Below are 20,793 nucleotides of genomic sequence, written 5' to 3'. Positions count from 1 at the left end.
ATCAGGACAGATGGATTTTTACAGTTAACTGGAACTGTTCCAGGAGAAAAGCCTCCTCCCCCCATACACACTTTCCCGAAGACTCTCAGATTTTGAGAAGCTAACCTCAGCACCCCAGCCCAGCAGACGCCACGAGGCTGTGGTTCGTGGCAGCCAAATAGGAATCCGATAGCATTAATTCTCCGCAGAAACACAGGCTGGTCCCAGGGTGTCTCTGGAAGCCACAGGGCTCTCGGTGCCAGCGTCAGCCGTTTTTCATTCCAGCTAGAACATCGGCTCCGACAGCTCCGATGCTCTCAACAGCTGCTGGCTGAGAGGAAAGGGTTTTGTTCGCTGCCGACAAGTGAGAAGCACGCGAAGCGAGAGCAAGCACAGGAGCTGCTCTCCTCGCACAGAGAGCGCCTGTCAGCTCACATTAGCCAAAGCAGCGCGTTGCCAGCCAGGAACGGCCTGTGCCAGGCTGCAGGGACCAGCCAAGAGCCGTGCGCCTGGCAGATGCCAGCCTCTTCCATCCAGCAGAAACAAGATTTACCTCCCCAGCAGGCTGTGAATCCCTATGGAGACACTGCTCCCACGTCAAGCAGAGGCATCATAGCAACGAGGTCTGCAGACACAGGGTCTCAAGGCAGACAACAAAGCAAAGCAGAGGTTATGTCCCCACAGAGGATACAACCAACTCGTTTGACACCTGCCACTCAGGAGTTAAAAATAGAGAGGACTGAGAGGGAACAAGTTCCAGCACGTTTGCACCAAGCAGTATTACTGTTCACAGCAGAGAGGTCACTGCTCACTCAAAACTGAAGCCACCCAGCTATCACCTTACTAGGAAAGGATTATGCAGAGTTTTATCGAGGACAATGAAGTACGCAAACAGGAAGAACACCCTGCACCGTGGAATGCCACGGGAGAGGCGAAGGAGAGCACTGTGCAGCAAGGAGGGGAGACGGAGATGGGAACTGTTCTGTTTTGTCCAGAGGAACCTGGGGAGAAAGTGCCACAGTTGACAGAGACACTGAAAGGAGGGAAGATTGCCATCTTGTGGAGAGCACACAGAGAGGCGGTAAGGCAAGGAAAAGTATGGGCTCAGAGCACAGGTACTGCTCTCAGACAACACAGGAGTTCAGACAACTGAACTGCCAAGCTTGCATCTGCATTCACCAGACAAAACCATCTCTCCAGCACTGTTGCAGCCCTCTGTTCCACTTTGTTTCCCAAAGAGTGGCCGACTCCACAGCCACTTTCATCTCCTTCAGCCTCCTTATTAGATACGATGCCTCTGTTCTTCCCCAAAACACAAAAAAACCCTATAATTAAGGTAAATGGATTCCCCTCTCACATTGTGAGGACCACCTTCAGTTCATTGTTAGCTTAAACAACTTTATCCCACTCTGTGCACATTCATGGCGTGATCGAGAAGCACCTGACACCTTACCTGAATGACAGTGGGGAGAACCAGCTCTGGGAATCCAATGCTGTACGCTTGGCCATGGAGATACTCAAGCATCAGGTCATAGAGCTGCTCGATGAGTCCATCCTTGAGAGGAGAGGCAAAAATAGAGATATCAGATAGGAATGAAACCCTACAGCACCCAGATCGGGAAATTAACCTCCAATCTTATGGGACAGGAACACAAAACATACTACTAGGGCAACTGTGCTCTTTAAAGAGAAGCTGGGGTTCCACTTACTCGGAAGGCCTTCTCCTGCAGGTTGGCATTGGAAAGCTTCAAGATCACTGCAAAGTTTATAGGCTTAGCACTTATACGTCCTGGCCTCTTGTTGAAATCCACTTGTTGGAAAATCTGCAACAGAAAAAAACTGAGTGTAAATATGGTCACACCACAAAACAAAACAGATACCAAGTGCCTCAAGGAAGATCACACAGTTGGTGGCAGAGCTAAGATGGTGATGCAGAAATTCTAATTGCTGCTGTTCTGATCACTGCCCACAGTTTTCTTAAATACCCTAGCAAAAGACAGGGAGCAAACATCACTTTGGATCCAGCTTTAGAGACCTGAGTGTGAAAGATGCTAGGGAAGTGCATGGTAAAACAAAACCAACGCAAGCAACAGCACAAGAAACCGGAGGTTTGTTCCTCAGCCCCACGCTTCTAATGGTCAGATCGTACTAGAAAGCTTGAGTGTGTTTTGGAGCTGTCCCTTAAGGCAAGATGCTTTTCAACAGCAGAGCTAAATGTTGCTTACACCAAATCCATCACTCTTTAATTTGCATTGAAATAATTGTCCTAGGAAGCACAGACCAGTAGATGCCTTTCACAAACACCCTTTGCCAGGCGAGGTTTCTACTCTAACACATCTCCCATTGGTATTCCTTTTGTCAATTATAACTGGACAGCCTTTGAATAAGTGCATCTTCATTCTCCACGGACACTTTTCATTTTATAGCAAAGGACATGGAGAAAAACTGGCCCCTTCCTAGAATTTGAGAGGAAACCATGCACCATGTTCATCAACATGACGAGCACACACAAGCACCAGGGCACAGCTATGTCAAAAGACAGACCTGCACCTTTGCTCTCCTGTTTTTTCAGAGCTTGTTTAATGATAATGGGTGAGGAGCATTTCTGAAACAGAAGATATGAAGCTTACATAGAAGAAAGAAAATGGAGAGGAAGTTTATGTATGTGTGTGTGACTGGCTCTCCAGAGTGGCATCTCAAGTTTGGTTTTAGGTAAGAAGAATCATTATTGCCTTAAAACTTAACAAACTGTAATCAAATCAAGAATTAGAAAAGCCTTTTCCCCAATGGGTACAATACCCCAGTAAGACTGCGCTGTGCTGCTCCTCCTCTGAGGATGTGACACAGGAAGGTGCAAAAGGTTCCTAAAATGAGAAGCAATATAAAAACACCCTTTCCCAGCAGATCTCAAGAGAAAGACCATAAGAACTGCAAAAAACTCTTGATTGGGGGCAGGTTCCCAGAGACCCCATCAGGGGATAACAAGTAGCAAACAAGGGACGTGTTCACTAGCAATGCGTTCTCATTAAAAAAAAAATAAATCAGCCAACAATTGGTAGGCATTTGCGTATCTGACGACAACCATTGATGGGGAAGCTGATGAGGAGAATATTCTGCCCATCCATACTTTTGAGCACCTCAAAAGCAGCCTACTGTTCCTTTCCCTGTCCCTAACACTGTTAAATTGCACTCCTGAGCAGGAAATAATTTCTATTCCCTCTGTGCAGCAGCAACACATCCATCATCGGACCCCAACCAGTCCAGCAACGTGGGGATGCAGCACAATGATTGCCAGAGGTAAGCTGAGGAGGAAAGGGAGGGTGCTGGGGTCACATGGATACCCCCAGGCCAGAAAAGCATGGAGACGACTATTGATTTTTTTACATTTTATTTGTCAATCCAGGTTATTTGGAAGGGAGGGACAAGCTTGGTGGCTTGTGAAAACAAAGAGCCCCAGCCTCGGGAATCGATGCTATAAACCTCGTTATGCACGGTTATTTCTTTGGCCAAAACAGCAGTATTGATCCCTGAGGTCAGACACATTAAAGCAAAAGGCATCAGGCTCGGTGGGATCCTGAGATGCTGGTGGGCAAGCAGGGAAATGAAATCCTGTCAGGAGGTGCTGGGGAGCCAGTCAGGACACGTGGGAAGGGAGAAAAATGTGGTTCCCATCTCAAAACTGCGCAGAATGGATCAGCTACCGGCCAGACTGGAGGAGAGGATGACTGATGTCTAGGAATCCTGTGGCAGAGTGGAAGGGCGATAATGAGGGACTAGGGGGCCAGAAAAATGTCAAAAGCCAACCATTTGGCGTAAGTAATAACCACTAGCAGACAGAGGAAGGGACAGGGCAACACAGGCAGGAAGGGGAAGGATTTCTGGCAATTTCAAGCACACAGTTGATTTCCATGTGGGTAGTCGGAAGGATGTTCATATGTACTGTTTATACTGCCAGAGTGCAAAGCAGAGAACCAATTCTGCACCCACTGTATCACCCCATCTGCCCCCTCATTTCTTTTCCTCAGGTTCTGGCATAAATCTCCTGGCATGTGCTTTGATCCCGCAGCACTGGCTGCCCCAGGCCAGCTCACAGCAGGGACACGACGCTCTGCTGGGCCTGCCTGCAGCCTTCCCCAGCCCTGCCAGGAGGGAAGGGCTGACACAGACTAGTTAAGCTGCTCCAGCAGAGTCTGTTTATTGCCAAGCTCAGAGAAGCTGCCCAACTTTCCACCAAAGCACTCACAAAACAGTTAAGGTTGGAAGGGACCTCTGGAAGTGATGTAACAGGGTCAACTAGAAGAGGTTGCTCAGTATCTCCAAGGAGAGACACTCCACTACTGATCCAGGGAACCTCTTCTAGCCTCACCATATAAAACAGTTTGTTTTGTTTTTCCAGTGCTTAAGCGGAACCTCCTGTATTTCACTTTCTGTATGTCACCTCTCATCTTGTCACCATTGTTGAGAAAAATCTGGCTTCAGTGTCTTTATTCACAGCATGGTTGAGGTTGGGAGAGAGCTCTGGTGGTCATCTGGTGCAAACCACCCTGCTCGAGCAGGGACACCTGGAGCCAGTCGTCCAGCACCAGGGCTGGGTTGCTTTTGGTTATTTCCAAATATGGGACTCCACAACCTGCCTGTGCAACCTGGGCCAGTGTTCAGTGGCCCTCTGTTAGAAAAAAACGTTTTCTGATGTTCACACAGACCCTCCTGTGTTTCAGTTTGTGTTCATTGCACCCTGTCCTGTCATGGGAACACCATGCAGAAAGCCTGGCTCCATCTTCTACGTTCCCTCTCATGGTAGAAGTCTATTAGATTGGTCAGACATGATTTCACTCAAATAATGGGCTGTGATCCAGAATTTAAGAGCTGCAATATAGCGGTGGAGGGAGGAGAACAAGGAAAAGGAAAGATGTGTCTTCAGTTGGTGCAGTGGTTCAGTTCAGTCTATTTAAAGTCCCAGCATAAAAGAGTCCATGTCTTGTAGAAAATTAATTTCAGGTCTGTACTTAAGTGTATGACAATGTCCAGCATTATCAATTCTCCAGCTACACTCTTCATAGCAGCCAATTTTCTCCAACACAATCCGCTGCCCACTCCCGTGTATGTTGCATTTGAAGCCCCTGGGACATTCTCTGAAGCAAGCTGCACATCCAAAACAAGACTCAGATTGAAAAACTCGTGCCTTCCAAAGCACGCCAGGGTTAACCTCCTCTCCCATCCCTCCACAGGGGAAGCCAACTGTAAATTGGCATGCAAAGTCTGCCTGTGGGGAGATTTCCACCTTGTTTATCTACACCTGCCTTCCAGCAGATGAGCCACCAATTTTCCTGCTGCAGAAACTGGTGCCTGTCACACAATAATTGAAGTGATGGAAAAAGGTGCCTGGGATCTCACAGGTCATTCAAGTGGAGTCACAACACAAAAATAAAAGCCTGCCTGCTTTACACTCTCTCCCAAGGCACCTCCTGTTATCTAAGATGTAATTTTAGCAAGCTGCTGCTTCTGCTCCATCCTGGAAAGCAGAGTCGGAAAGGAAACAGCACTGGATGCCCACGCTGGGGAACATCAGTTCTTGTCACGATGCATCAAGCAGCCAGCCCTCACTGCTGCTGGCAGGGGCTTGGGGAATTCCTGTGCCTAGAGAATCGCACAAATGTTCAACCTGCCGTCTCTCAAAAGTGCAGAAGCAACAGGGCTGAGAACAGAGGTAGCACGGACTGGATTTCCTTGATGGAGATGGGGAAGGGAAACACAGAGTAACACAGTCACTTCTTACACAAGAAGCCTTACAGTGTCTACACTCCAAGGCCATGCAAAACTCTCTCCAAAAGTGCACAAAACAGGGTCACAAACTCCACAGCCATTCTTTTACTACACTTGGATACAGCTGCAGTGACAGAGCAGCCTTTCAGAGCACACCTTACCCTGGGAAGGCTTCATTCTGCTCCTCTGATCCCAGTCATGTCCCTCAAGTCTACTCTTGCTTAGTAACACCACACTGATCAGATCCTGCAATCTCATCATGGTTTGGCTAATTTAAAATGGGTTTTGTTTCGTGACATGTGTGGCATGGGACTAATGTCTGTTGACTAAGTCACTGCTGAATATGTGAGCTGGGAGAAACAGGCTCGTAGTTAAAGCACTCAGCTGAGCTTCAGAATGCAGATTCTCCTCCCAGCATCACCACAGCCACCTTGGGACTCCAGGCACGTCACCTCCCCTCTAGGTGCTAAAGCTTCCCGACATCTCACCTGCACGGCTGGGATACATCTGCCTGAAGACAGCTTGTGGAGACACACTAAGGGTTCTAAGAGTGTTCAGATACCTCTGTAAATGAGAGGAGGGGGGAGCTGGGAAGAGATGGAAGTACAGAGGGAATAGCCCCAAATGCTCTTGAGAACCACACAGAATTTTTGAGGGATCTCTTGCAGGAGATGGGTAGGAAAACAGGCAAGGCTGACAGCTGCAGGGAGATTTGGGAGTTTAACATCATGCCAGTCACCTTGGGTTATAGACGTTAAAGCAAAATAATTGTTAAAGTAATGTGAAAGAGTATTTCACACACATTTCCCCTGCCCCCATCTCTCCCTTGTCACCAACACCTGGACAAGCTAAGCCGAGTGGTGCCTCACAAACAAACACAGCAGGATCGGATGTGGTCGGGGCTCGTGGAAGGCGGGAGGAAGCTCAGCACGCCGTGTGGTAACGTCTGGCTGGGGCCCGACACAGATTACAACCGAGGTGGTGCGGTCAGAATGCAAAGGGGTGGGGAGAAGGCCCTGGGGGAAAAAAGCTTTATCTTTCAGAGGACTCAAAAGTAGAGAAACCATCCTCACCATGAGCTCCACGACCCCAGAGTGGAGATGTCTCTATCACTAAATGCAGCTGGCAGAATTTCAAATATGCATGAACAAGAGGAAGGAAGCAGGCGAAGAGTAAAGCCACACAGGCTGGGGAGCAGCGGAGGCAGCAGGAGAGCAGGAGGAGATTTATAAACATCGCTGCCTTCCACAGGCTCAGAGGATGTGGTTTGCAAAGGACGTTTACAACAACACGAAACCGCAAAAGCCTTTGCTTCAACAGAACTTGATTAGGAATGAGCCTGGCTGACTCAGGCCATTTATTACAGAAATCTCCCTCCTCTTCGGTGTCCAGCCTCATGTCGATCTACTGGGGCTTCTGCATTTCTTACACTTCTCCAGAAGTGCTGCAGCCAGATTTCACTGTACTACCTTGTCATAAAAGCAAGGATAGAAAGACCTGTGTGGAGAGGTGTCCAGCATCTGATATGTGGGAAAGCAGGAGGGTCTCTTAGCACCAGTACTTCACCGAACATCCTGCATTTTGCCAGGCTGCATTCACAGGTATCTTTTTCCTCAATAAATTCTTAGTTCTTCAAGGTTTTTTTCCCTTGCATTTTCCTTTGCTAAGATATGAACACATCAGCAAACAGCAACAGCTTGGGGAGTTACCATAACCAGTTGAGCCTCTCAATCTCTTCTCTGGCAAACCCTTTGCCTACTCCAGCTGCGTTAGTTACACCACCTAGCAATGTATTTTTGCACCCAGCTGATCTCAGATACTCTCCACAGGCTAATAAAAGTTTAACCCTGTTTGCTAACCAAACAACACATTTTGTCTGATGCTGTTTGCCAGTGATTTGAGGGAGTAAGCAAACTGGGTGACCTTGGGAGCTGTTGCTGGGTGCAGTAAGGGAATTTGCTCATTAGGTAGTAGCCACAAGCCACTGCTGGGTCAGCAGGAACCAACTAACCTCCAGGATAAATGGTAGCACTGGGATGAAGGTCCTGGTGTGCTCGGACAACAGCGTAAGTGCACGGATGCAGTGCATGCGCAGAGGGTAGAAACGAGCCGTCGGCACCAGCCTGGAGAGGGAAAAATAAAGGATATTAGGCCAGGTTTATACAGACACAGCACCTGCAGCCTTCAGTGACACCTGAGAGCCCTTCTTACTCTACAAAAGACAGTTTAGCACTGTACAGCAAACCAAGCTGCTGAAGCTATCACATAGTTGGAAATCAAATTCATGTCAAAGCTGTAGCCCTAACACACAAATTCCTGCAACCAAAGCAATAGGTTTCCAACTTCTGCCAGGACAAAGTGCTACAAGACAAGAGCTTTGCAGATGAAGTTTATCACTGATGCTGTTTAGTCATGTCCAACACTTTCGGCTCTAATGCTCCCAGCACAGGTAGATATGCAAGAAAAAGTGGCAGGAACCAGCAGTAAAATGCCCATCTAAAGCATCAAGTTTGACCAAGAGCTGTCCCTAAACCACACCAGACTTCATACCTGAAGACATGGATGTCGCCAGCATTAACAAGGATATATACTTTATTACTCTATTTTTTAAAAAGACAGAGTTCCCAGACAACAGGCTCAAATCTGATAAATTAATCCCTCCCCTCCCCAAAGAGCTTGCTGAGCAATCCAGGGGAGCCAAAAGGAAAAAAACAGCTTGACCAGGCACCATAAATCACCTGCATCTCCCCTGCTCCAAATAGTGAAATAATTATCATTGGATCCATTATAGAAATAAATCTACTTTGCACCCCTGATCTGGCACCACTGGAGATGACGAAAGCCATTCTCAGGAATTAATTGATCGAGGAATAAACCTGTTAAGTGTATAGATTTACTGTAAACCCAGACCATTAATTTTAGAGTGTGCAGCGATGCAACAATCTGCTCGGCTTCCCGATGGTGGGATGCACAGGGAATACAAAACACAGCTGGGTCCAGCTGCCCGGTCACTCCAGGGGGCAGCCGGGGGGTTCAAACTGCCTCGCACCCCATCTCAGCAGAGGCTGCTCTCTAATCCTCACTTAACTATAAACCAGGGAGGAACTTTATAGCTGAGACTGGCAGCAAGGTAGAAATCCAAGCAAACATGGTCACATCCCACTCTATGGAATGAAGGGAAAAGGGATAACAGAAGCTTCTGCAACATCTCCGCTGCCAAAAAAAACCAACCATGAACTCAAACAAATGCAAGCACACAGATCAAAAGGAGGAATTTATGGACCGTGGAAGCAGACAAAAGCACAAAGCAAAGAAAGGAAGGGGGGAATCACCTCCGCCACATTCTACCATCTCTGCAATACCTACAGCACTGCCCCACAGGTCAAACCAACTGCAACCTTTCAATTGCTTGTGAAAACAGCATCGCTCATTATTACATGGCAATTCCACGAGCAAACTCAGCAATTAGGCTCTTCCCAGCACCACAAAAGTCAGAAACCACCGATTCCAGCCCTTCTCCATCCAGTAGTCCAACTTCTTTGGACCACATCTTGAGCACAGGTAACTCCCAGACACACACGGGGTCCACTTCTGAAAAATGTATTATTAAAAATTGTTTCAGCGCATTTTATAAGCTAGAAAGCAAGAAGATGAAGCAAGAAAATAAGGCAGCTAATTTGGATCTTAGTAGTCAACTCTCTTCTCCTAGTTATCGTATTTAATGACTTCTCTAATTCTGCCCTGGTCTCTGCCTACAGCGAAAAGCCTGTGGATGTGGTTTCTCCCCATTCCTCTCACACAGAGGCCAATCAGGTCCCACAGACAGACAGACACCAGCTTTCAGCCCTTTCTCTGGAGCCAGACGCCACCTCCCGGTACAAAAGGCACTGAGGGAGTCTCCTCCCAGCTCTACCACCCCTGGGATGCACCCAGAGTGCTACATCACAGCAGAGGCAGAAATGCCAGGAGGAATTCCAGATGTTACACAGCTCGTTGATCGCATACACACACCTCTCAAAGCTGGGCAGCCCACAGAAACATCTGCCAGCCTCCATACCCCCTTTTGATATCCCAAACACTGGTTTGGCTCAGTAAGGAAGCCAATCTATTCCTATTTTCCCCACTCTAGAATCCATCTGTCAGGCTCCCAAATCTTTAAGGCCTTGTCAGACAGTAGTGTACTTCATGCCAAGCAGCACGTTCATCACAGATGCTAACACATTCTGTTTGTTGCTCTTGCTGAGACTCACCCGATTCACCTTTCCTTGGCCCCAGATTGCTGATTTATCTGTCTGGACAGGTAGAAAACCACCTAGATTCATCCACAGGACAACTAAAGCTCTCCAAGGGCAGTGCATGGGGGCTGGGAAGAGGGATGTGTGCATACCCTAATGATAGGTTAAATCTGCTGATCTTCATCACCACTTGGGAGTTTTTCAAGACCAGGCGGGTGGTGTTTTAAAGCAGAGAATCTGGTTAACAGAGCTAATGGGATTTCTGAGATCACCAGAGATTCAGAAATTCCCTCAATGCTCATTATTAGCAGCCATTTCAAAACACAACATTTTCATAAACATAGAAACTGATGGGAAAAGAGAAAGAAATTTTCAGCAGAGACACATTAAATACAATGTATGTCATCGCTCTTCAAATACTAACAAATATGCACCAAAAATGCATCTTCTGACTATATTTACAGAGCTAGAGATGAGAACTTGATTCTGTACTTTGGTGACGTTAGGTCCAGAGGAAAGTCAGTAAATCTTTCCTTGCCACTTCATACAATTGGGAGGATAATCTGTCCAGGCTATTCAGACCACTACTTCTCTTATACAGAGAATTTAACCCAGAAAAGAATTAGCTACACCACAACTCTTTCACCACCTAAACATATGGGTGCTCACAACACATCTTCATCTGGAACACTTCAATCAAAAGCAGCTCTCAGTCAACTCCTTACAATGGAAGGCTGAATCCAAACCATGTAACAGTAACAGCCCTTAGTAACTGCTCTGCCACATGAAGCAAAAAAAAGTATAACCAAAAGAAGAAAAAAAGTCCTACTTACTTTATACAGCCAATGATGACCTGCGTCAAAGGATAGATCAAGGGCTCCATGACCTCACTGGGATAGATGGTGCTGAGAACACGACACCAGAAATACAGGCAGTGGATATACTGCCAGTTATACACGGACTGGAAGTTCTCCTGCAGAAAAGGGGAAAACACAGGCACAGACTTGAAAATGAGGCATTTGAGAGGAGCTCCCTCTGGTTCCTCTACAGGACTCACTTTATCCAGCACTCTCTAAGAGGACATTGTGCAGTGCTTAGAGAGGAGTAAGTAACATTCTAGCTGTCACTTTGATGCAAGTGGCTGACCCTCATCCAGCAAGTTCAGATCCTGTATTAGCAATATAATGATCTCGTACTAGTTAGTGCCTTGAAGGAAATAATGAAAACCACACAGGCTGGTTTTCCTCACAAGTAGGGCTCACTGGGGAAGGATGATTTAATGACCCAGCTCACAGCAGGTGGTGGGATGTGGGCAAGCACTAGGAAACCTTTAACTGTTCCGTTTACCCTCAGATGCTGGGACAGTCCCTGCTCCCTTAAGGGCACCTTTTCCAAAAAGTTCTGCAGGGCTGTGTATTCCCCAGAACTGCACCAAGAACTTAGGAGATTGCACTTAAGGTGCCCCAGCTCCAACTTATGTTTGTTTCAGATTTCCAAGGCGCAGGTCACCTCCATTTTTGCATGGATGAAGCAAGATGCATATGCCCTGAAACAGGGACAGAAACCCTCAGTTGCAGCCACTGGACCAAACCTTGCAGTAGGGACTTAAGCTGGACACAGGTGACTGAGATGTACCAATCAGCTTTGTTCTCTTGCACAGAACAGATAAGCAATCTGCTCTCGTCATCACCTTCCATAACCATCCACTGCTTAATTTAAATCAATTGGCTTATTACTTGGATTTGTACATTTTGGTTGTGGTGCTGTCATTTGAACTTCCCGCAATCCTTCCCAGCTGTGAAATCAAGTGGATTTAGTTCTTGTCTGGACCAGGACTGAGGGTGTAAGAAGCCAAGGCAATCCAATTAGGGCATATACAGCCCAGACTTCATTTATCTCTGCTCGTTTATCCCCATGTCTGAACGGCCAGGAGATTTAACTGGTCACCAATCCCACAATGTTTGGTAGCAGCTGAACAATTAATCAATAGGGGTCTGTTTTGCTAAACATGAACAAAGCCAGGATTAGCAATGTGACACAGATTTCCAAGGTCAGACTGGAGGGAGCTGAAATCAGGGCTGCTCCCAAAAGGTCTGAGCAGCTTTTGTTCAACTAAGTCCTTTAAATAGTATGGACTTCACTGGAAAGACGCACACACCAGGGTGGTTCCTAATCTTCTTTACTTCGAGGTTTTGCAACAGAGGCTGCAAACAGCAGCTTCACAGAGTGGAAAAAAGAGTGTCCAAGGCAGAAGATCAAAAGTGCATCACAAACTCTTGCAAAGCCATGGAGAGAAAAGCAACTCCTGTCCTGCAGTTGTCTCTTCTCCCCTGCCTTACCGAAATTCTAAATTAACACAGGTAACTACAAGGTGATCTGTGAAGCTCCGCAGCCCCTGGCAAAAAATTCCTCAGCACATTATGAAATAGGTCAGACACAAATCCTGACACTTTAGAGACTCTACCAAAAGCCTGAAGCGACTACCGCCGTTTCCCCCTCTCCGCACGTTCCGCACAGGAGGGTACACTCCTTCCACACCGACAGGTTCCTACCTTCTTCTTTATCGTCATTGCACTGCGCAGGTGGATGGCAAGCTGGCGGATATAGATGAAGGCGTGCTGGTAAGAGGTGTGCGTGTCCAGGGCATACATCTCTGTCAGCGTGCGCTGCATGAAGTTGATCATGGGCAGGACATTGGGAGAGGTGAATCTGGAATTCTTCACAAATGCAATGTACATTTGCTGGGCAGGAAAAAGGACAAGATATAACCACATAAAACAGAATGAAAACATTCTTTCACTAACCCTCCCCACCCAGGTATCTCCAAACCAAGGGCCAAGTGTTGTTTTTGTAAGACAAGTGACTTCAAAAGAACATGCAGAGCACAGCCACAACCAGCCTTACCTTGAGCAAGGGACTCAGGTACACGTCTTTCTTGTAGCGGCAGATCTTGTTCAGCACAAGGAAAGCCAGAACTCTCACTGTTTCCTCACCTGTGCTCCACAAATTAATTGCTTGCTGGAACAGAAAATAAAAAGATACAGATAAGTGAAGGGAGAAAGAGGCTCTTCCCCACATTCTAGTTTCTCAAAGAATGCTATGAAAAATGCATTTGTCTCTAGAGAATGGACACCAGAGTTTGATTTCTGAATTTGTCAATGTTTTTTCCCTCTGGGTAAATAGGTTGCAATTCTTGAGATAATTCTCATGGTATTTCCAACTTAATTCTAGTTCCCTGGACATTCGCTGTATTCATTCAAAAGACAGAGTAGCAGCAGGGTTTGGAGCCAGAGACAGGATCTGTGGAAGGCAGCACTGAGACGGATCCTTAGTCACTCTGGTACAGACACGATGACAAGCACCCAATGCATCATAACACCTACACCAGCTGGAGAGGGATGGGTCAGTCTGTGTAGAGGTCTGGGCTAACAGACAGCCCACCACTAACATGGAAATTCATTAATCTGAGTTTTACATATCCCTTCATTGGATGAAGCAATTATATATTGGTCTCTCCTCTCAACTTCTTGAGAAGCAAATGAATACATTCTGTTGAGAATATAGATTCACTAGGCCACTGGTGGCCCTGTCAGAAAGCATCTGGCACAGTAGGACCACAACCACAGTTGATGCCTCCAGAAACTTGTTACCTTATCTGCACTAACAAATTTTGCAGGAAATCAGAAAGATTCCAGCTGCAGGGCTGAAAAAGTCTCCTCAAAAATCCCCACTGCAGCAGTGAGCAGGCTGCTACACCTCCAGATCTGAGGTGCACCAGCCTCCCAATGCTGTGTACCAGCCATCTTCATCACCAAAGGGTTCCCAGCCTCATTTAAATGCTTTACATTTAAATGTCACCCTGTTGCCCTCTTCCACACCTCCTTTGTTGTTCTTAAGTGCTCAGCAGTTGTGACTAAGTTTCTGCAAAAATATTCCACCCCCAGCTCTTGAAAGTGAAATAGTATCAGACATACAGACTCAGCACACAGGCAGCAATTACTCCATCTGCAATGAGGAAGCAGACAGCTTCCCCACAACACCTCTGTGTCTCTTTGCATGGGGATTAACAGTAGCTACACGCATATGCCCGCTCATCTCAGTGTGAAAGTGCTTATGGCACCTAGAAGGTCTGTAAGAGAAGCAGGAGTCGTTTCTAGAACCGAAAGAAAAGCAAAGGAAGAGGAGTACAAGAGACTGGACTGTCATGGGATCCAGCCCGAATACCAGGAGGCTCATCTGAAGGGGTAAAGAAAGTACCTCAGATGCAAATGACATATCGTAAAGTGTCGCCTTACCTTGAGAAGTGCACGGCACTGCTTCGGGAAGGACAAAAAATACGGCACTATGGAACTAACATGCTGAAGGACTGCTGCACCAACAGAGGCTTCTGTTAAACAAGACAGGAGCTATGGAGGGAAAAGAAAACACAACCACATTTAGCATGTAGTCCTCACCACCTCTTCATTACCGTTAAGCATCTATATTTTGCTGTTTCAAAGAATTTCTGTGTTACTAAAGGACTGGAACACCAGCCTTCCCTAGGAAGAAGCTCAAAGAAACGCACAAAAGCTGTATCAAGAAAAGGGCAGACGTGGTTGGTTAAATAACTTTCCTGAAAGTACATCATCCTGGCAAATGTGAGCCCAGGCTACTGGACTTGGATGGGTAATGGTCCCTGAGTTCACCACTACAAAAGCTGAGTCTATATATACAGTTTAAGACGTCTTACAGAGAGTAGGACACCAGTACCTCTGTCATCTCACTACAAATGCTCAAAGGATGAAGACACCCTCAGCCTACACACGGCTTGGAAACACACCATCTGACCTGCCCGGTAACTAACTGGATTTCACTACAATTTCTTTAATGAGAGCTGGAATACTACTAGCTCTCAAGAGGTTAACTCTAGCTCAAGGAAAAGGTTAGACAAACTATTCGGAAACAATATCTCTGCATTTCCAGGTTGTTCAGCTCACTTCACCCAGAGCCAAACCCAGAGGCACTTGTAGTTTCTAATTTGAAGACAAGAGGCGAGCTCAAAGTCACTTTGAGAGGTTCTGCCTGATGTAGTGTCACTCTTGCCTACAATCCCAGTTGCTGGAAGTAAAGGCATTTTTTCTACATTTAACTTTCTTCCTCATTCTCCTCCTTGCACTGCAGATTCTGTACTGAGCAGGTTGCCTTTGCAAAGTCACATACCAAAAAGTAAAGAAGATATTGTTCAGAAACTACTATGCGAGAAAAACTTTGTGGGGAAGCCTGGGACTGAGCGCACTGGCAGTAAGTGCAGGACCGGGGTTACTTCAATGGGACCGCGCTGCCAGCTTCTCCTTCCCTGCTGCAATCTTCTGTTGCTGGCAAGAGGCACCGTGACTCCAGAAAAACCTCTAGTGATCAAAACACTCTTTCTGCTAAGTCATTCTGCCAGCTTACAGCTAAGAGACATCAGCTCTTTCTCTTCCTTATATCCCCTCAGCTTCTGAAGAATGAGTATTGCAATGTTGCTGCTTTGTTTTTATTATTCTAAATTTGGGGATGCATGATGAAGCAGTCCCAAAAATAATTAACTGGGGGCAGAAATTCCCTTCAGAAATAAACCATGAATTGTCTCTGAAACCCCAGACATCAGCAACTTTGGACTGACAGGATATCCTAGTGGGATGGAGCACAATCATACTTGGAGATATTATATGTGAGGTTATCAACATAACATCTTGGTATTCACTACAAGTGATCATAGTGCTAAAAATTGAATTAAAGCTGCAGAATGCAGGAGCACAACACTACAAACTACTTAAAAACCCACTAAATAATTATGTGTCAGGCAAGACACAACTGTCAGAAACCCAGCCCTTCTTTACAGGCTACCTATTTTAACCCAACCATCCTATGGACCTCCAAATTGTTAGTCAGACCAACCACTTCCAAAACAAGACAGGGACTGGACAGACACAAAAATCTTAGTTAATCATCTTCTTGATTGTTTGGTTCTTCTTTTAGCAGTGTTGTTAACAGATCTAAAAACCCATGTGCATTATTCCAAAATATCCCAGCAATGCACGGATTGACCCCAGTAACATAAACGTGCTGAAATTTCTTACCTGTATGGTGGAGCTGAGATACACTTTTACATCCAGCCGCAGTTTGCTCCAAAGTGGGCTGGTGGATGGGAGGACCATTCTGGAAATGAGTAAGAGTTGGGTTTATGTTTAAAACAAAAAAAAACACCAAAGAAATCAGATTTCAACAGTTCTGAAAAACACCAACACCAACCAGTTTTCTCTCATCTCAAATCTCAGACTTACTTTAGTTTGTTCTTTGGGGGTTTCGGAAGCAGGAGCTTCTGCAGGTAGTGGAAGAGGTCCCGGATGCAGAAGGACACAAGGGCATTGAACACTGGTTAAAACAAGTCAGTAAAGTATTTATAAATTATTTTCCATATATTCCTGGTTTTCCAGCTAATTTGAAAAGAGATCCCCAAGGAACTAAAGCCAGCAATTCCCATAGCAGAATTACTGTTTCCTCAAGCTTCCCAAAAACACCAGTTTGTCTTATCCTGTAATTTTTTTATTTAAACAGCAAGATTACAACTCACATCTTTCTGGCACAGCGGCCATCTCTTTACTCTCTGAGTAAACAGCACCAAGTACAAAAGCAGCCTGACCCATGACTAGGAGTCTATACTACCATCAATCTCTCCCAAAACATAATGAAAATTAAAGGCACTACTTAATATAAAAAAGGATTAAGGAGAACATGTGGGTTTCAGTCCTACTCCACACTGCCAGTTCCAGATGGCACAGAATAACAAGCTGATAAAACACAGTGAGAAAGCACCTGCTAATTTAGTGGTAAAAGTGGGTGAGCTGCAGGTCACATCCTCTGAGACACCAACAAAGATGTTTCCCTCTCAGCCCTGCTGTTGTAAGCGTAAGAGAGATGTCTGCAAAGCCTAGAGCTTATGCAACAGGGGCCTTGGCTGGAGAGAGGCTGCGTCTCATTTGTTCTACAGGCACGATGATTCCACAGAGAAGATCTAGACATGCAGTATTTTGAGAGGTCCTGGCTAGGGGAACACAGACTTGATAGCACAACTAGACTCTGAATTGCTGTGTGGTTATAGAATGCTGTTTGGTAAAATGACTTTAAATAGTCTTCTAGGATTAGTTCTAAGAGGGATCTGCAAGAAGATGCAGCAAAAGCTGTCCAAAAAATGTGCGCTACGAGCATATAAACAGTACCCAGCTTCACTCTCAGCAGTCTGGTGAGTGAAGGGTGGTACTTTCCCCAGCAGCCGCTCAAACACCACGCAACAGAAGAGATGCCACTGCACAGACTCACCACCACGAACATAAGCTACTTAAGTGAAACAAAGCCTATGAAAGGGCAAGTTAACTCCTGCCACAATTTACCTCTTCCAATAGCTAAATCTTCTAAGTAGTACAGTGCCCAACCCACCTGCGGCATCAGTGACTTGGAACTTGCTGGGATCAGTCCCACCACTATCTCCTTTGGTGGTCGCTACAGCTGCTTTAAAGGCTTGAACGATTTCATGGAAAAGTTTTGGTGTTAGATTTCTCTGTGGAAAGAATAAAAATGAATGCTGAGGAGAAAAGCAAGCAGTATTCTAAAACTCTGAAGCACTTTGCTGGGACAAGAGTATTGAAATTCATTTTAAGTTTGATTGCAAAAATAGTTTCATCCTGTAACACTACAGAAAAATTTCACAAACAGTGTAACTGAATGCTAATGGCCTTTACCTGCTCTAAATGGGCTTCTAGGCCTTGCAATTGGTTGGGGCTGGAGGAGCAATCAACCAGCTGCAAGCAACTATCCAATTTGACCTCTCCTTCCCCCTCTAAGTCAGAAGCAGAAAGGCATTTCATCTCAAAATGTGATTACAAAAGTTATTGGAGGTACTGAAGGCACAATGCTTAGCAAGAGGTTGAAAAATCAAAAGCTAACCATTCTGACCTCTTCTGAGCCACACAAGTTTCCCTAGCTTCACCCCCAGATATGGGGCAAGTACTCTCATCCTGCAGCCCAGGAAATATCGCAAAGACAAGTCCTGCTGAAGTAACAAGAGAGCTAGGAGTATGACCTTGTATGATGGACATATATCAACTCTGTAGGTTTTTGTGAAAGATAAACAAATCAAAAGTTCATCTTTTGGAGGCAGCAACACGTGTGGAAGAATGTTTAAATGGGAACACTTGAATGCCTTGTATTCCACCTCCCTGCTCACCTCTGCAGCTTTTTTCCATTCTTCAACCATCTTCAAGCTCACGGGGATGAAAGAAGCTCTCTTCCGTTTGACTGTATCGTGTTCTTCTTCTTCATCTTCATCGCTTGCTTCCTAGAGAAGTCAGTACCAAGACAGAGAAAAGGCTTATACACCTCTTTTGTGGCCCCACCTCTTTTGCTGAGAAGCTACTGAAGAGGAATGCAGGCAGTAGTGAATTTTATTAATGCTGTTATCAGCACTTTGTGTAAAGCAGATATGAAATTACAAGTATTCCAAAAGGTCTACTTAAGCCCAGCAGCTTTGCTACATGCATACAACGTGCAATAACATAAAACATCAATGAGAAAGTCTACCAACTGAGGCAAAACAAACTCTAATTGGGAAAGGTGCCAAAAAACCAAAGCCACAGACAAAATACACTCTAAGGCTTTGCTTTCACAATCTTTACACAAACTCCTCACACTCAGGTCAAAATCACAACTGACTTGTGGATTCCAAACCCAAACACCTGTAGATGAACTTTGAGGAAGCTCCTCCCCAGCCACCTGTGCCACTATGAGCCCAAATATACCCAGGCCTTGTACTGAAACTCAAATACTTAAATAATTGAAATAATTGATTTCAAAACCCCAAAACAGGACCAAGTACCTCCAGTGTATCAGGTGGTATATGCAACTGCTCCTCCTCATCAGAAGTGTCTGAAGCATCAAAATTTAGCAACGTGCGATCGTTTTCCTCCAAAAACTTATAAAATTCAGGATCTTTGTCCTTCAGCCGGGAGAGCTGATCTTTATGTTCAGATGCCTTTCCCTTCTTCCTGGTAGATAAGAATTAACATGCATTTATTCACTGCTCAAACTTCTGCTCATGCTGTATGAACAAGCAAGTCCTAGGCACTAAAGCACACCTGCGGCTAATTTGAATGGCAATGGATTTATCAGGGCTGTGGCCACGGTTCTGTATCTCATTAAACTCCTGCTCTAGAGAGCTTCCAAAAAGTTATTTTCATTTGGTACTATGAAATCTTGACAGCAAGCTATCAGCTTGTATTGGAATAGTGACCTGAGGTCATAAAAATATTTTGCAGAACAAACAAACAAACAAATCTGTCTCTCAGCTTCTCAGAATTACTCTCTCCAGCTTTTGTAAACAAAAATGAAAGCTCCACTCCCTGAGAAATCTGACAATGAAAGCTTCATAAAAATCTTATCTGCTACTAAAGAACTGTATTGGTTTCTAATAACGACTGACAGTGCCTAAGAACTACATCATTTTCTATCTTGCAGATACTCCAAAATCTTTCAGCAAGAGCAAATACACTCAAACTGAGGAGAAACAAAGTAAGCTTTTGCCTGATTCCACTATAATCTGTAAAAGACTAAAAGCATATACATGATTTTTCCCACTGTAGTTAGTGAACTGACATAGGTATGACAGAAAACCTGACTGTCCTGTACCCAATAACCACACTACAGTATTGAACGCAGCCCTTCTAGACATCTCTGACCCAACTTGCCCCAGAAACAGCTTGTTGTACAACACACAATACAACAAAGCCCTGCAGCTACACATAAAACCAGGCAAAAGAGAAAAAGCCAACCAACAGGTGAATGTGTGCTTAGATGAGCCAAGTCTTGCCCAAAGCAGGCGAGCAGAGAACACTGACTGCCCTCACCTCGCAGTCGGCTGAGTCTGGAGTGGTTGCTTTGCCTTCTCACCCCGCTGCACCTTCCTGCTCTGCTGCCGCTGCAACCGGACCCCCTTGGCGGGCCGGGATGCCTCTTCGTCCTCCGAGCTGCCATAAGGCTCTGAGTCAGAGCCAGCAGCGAGGAATTCGTCCAGGCTGAGCTCTGCCAGGTTCCTGGGGAGGTAAGGAGAGAAGCGGGGGAGATGAGCAGACAGCTCCAGGCCTCGTAGAACAGTTTGGGTTGGAAGGGGCCTTCCCAGCTCCCCCAGTGCCACCCCTGCCACGAGCAGGGACATCTTCACCAGCTCAGGTTGCTCAGAGCCCCGTCCAGCCTGGCCTGGGATGTCTCCAGGGATGGTTCATCCACCACCTCTCTGGCCAACCTGGGCCAGGCTCTCACCACCCTCAGGGGCAAAAACTTCTTCCTCGTGTCCAGTCTGAATCTCCCTCCTTTAGTTTAAAACCATCACCCCTTGTCCTATCACAACAGGTCCTGCTCCAAAGTCTGTCCCCATCTTTCTTATCGACCCCTTTTAAGTACAGAAAGGCCGCACTAAGGTCTCCCCGGAGCTTCTCCTCTCCAGCTGAACACCCCAACTCTCTCAGCCTGTCCCACAGCAGAGCTGTTCCAGCCCTGGATCATTTCTGTGGCTCCTCTGGTCCCTCTCCAGCAGGCCCGTGTCTCCGACGTGCTGAGGACACCAGAGCTGAACGCGGTGCTCCAGGTGGGGTCTCAGAGAGGCAGAATCACCTCCCTCGGCCCGTCCATCCATCTGTCTCTCACCTCTTCCCCGCAGCCGCCATCTTGCCCGCCTCGCTCCCACGCGGCAGCCGCTTCCGCTCCCAGCGTGCCGCGCGGCTCCGCGGGGCCGGGCTTCAGATTG

At 46.2% G+C, this 20,793-nt stretch overlaps 1 protein-coding gene across 3 annotated transcripts in view; it reads right to left on the bottom strand.

The window, feature by feature from the left end:
• NOC2L (NOC2 like nucleolar associated transcriptional repressor) overlaps positions 1-20,770 on the bottom strand; it is a 41,619-nt gene extending 20,849 nt beyond the window's left edge. For all 3 annotated transcript variants that reach the window (XM_071798385.1, XM_071798384.1, XM_065854980.2), the window contains exons 1-14: positions 20,694-20,770; positions 19,898-20,083; positions 18,871-19,039; positions 18,223-18,333; positions 17,436-17,556; positions 16,283-16,373; positions 16,079-16,157; positions 14,273-14,383; positions 12,882-12,995; positions 12,530-12,718; positions 10,811-10,950; positions 7,754-7,865; positions 1,689-1,802; positions 1,433-1,534 (exon numbers count right to left, since the gene is read on the bottom strand). In XM_071798385.1, coding sequence (XP_071654486.1) covers positions 1,433-1,534; positions 1,689-1,802; positions 7,754-7,865; positions 10,811-10,950; positions 12,530-12,718; positions 12,882-12,995; positions 14,273-14,383; positions 16,079-16,157; positions 16,283-16,373; positions 17,436-17,556; positions 18,223-18,333; positions 18,871-19,039; positions 19,898-20,083; positions 20,694-20,713 — 1,659 coding nt within the window. In that variant the 5' untranslated portion in view covers positions 20,714-20,770. The remainder of the gene's footprint in view (positions 1-1,432; positions 1,535-1,688; positions 1,803-7,753; positions 7,866-10,810; positions 10,951-12,529; positions 12,719-12,881; positions 12,996-14,272; positions 14,384-16,078; positions 16,158-16,282; positions 16,374-17,435; positions 17,557-18,222; positions 18,334-18,870; positions 19,040-19,897; positions 20,084-20,693) is intronic.
• Between the last annotated feature and the right edge of the window lie 23 nt (positions 20,771-20,793).

Source organism: Patagioenas fasciata, chromosome 23 (genome assembly GCF_037038585.1).
Source record: "Patagioenas fasciata isolate bPatFas1 chromosome 23, bPatFas1.hap1, whole genome shotgun sequence".
Lineage (NCBI taxonomy): Eukaryota > Metazoa > Chordata > Aves > Columbiformes > Columbidae > Patagioenas > Patagioenas fasciata.
Note: the sequence above shows the minus strand (reverse complement) of the source record. Positions and strands in the feature narration are given on the sequence as shown.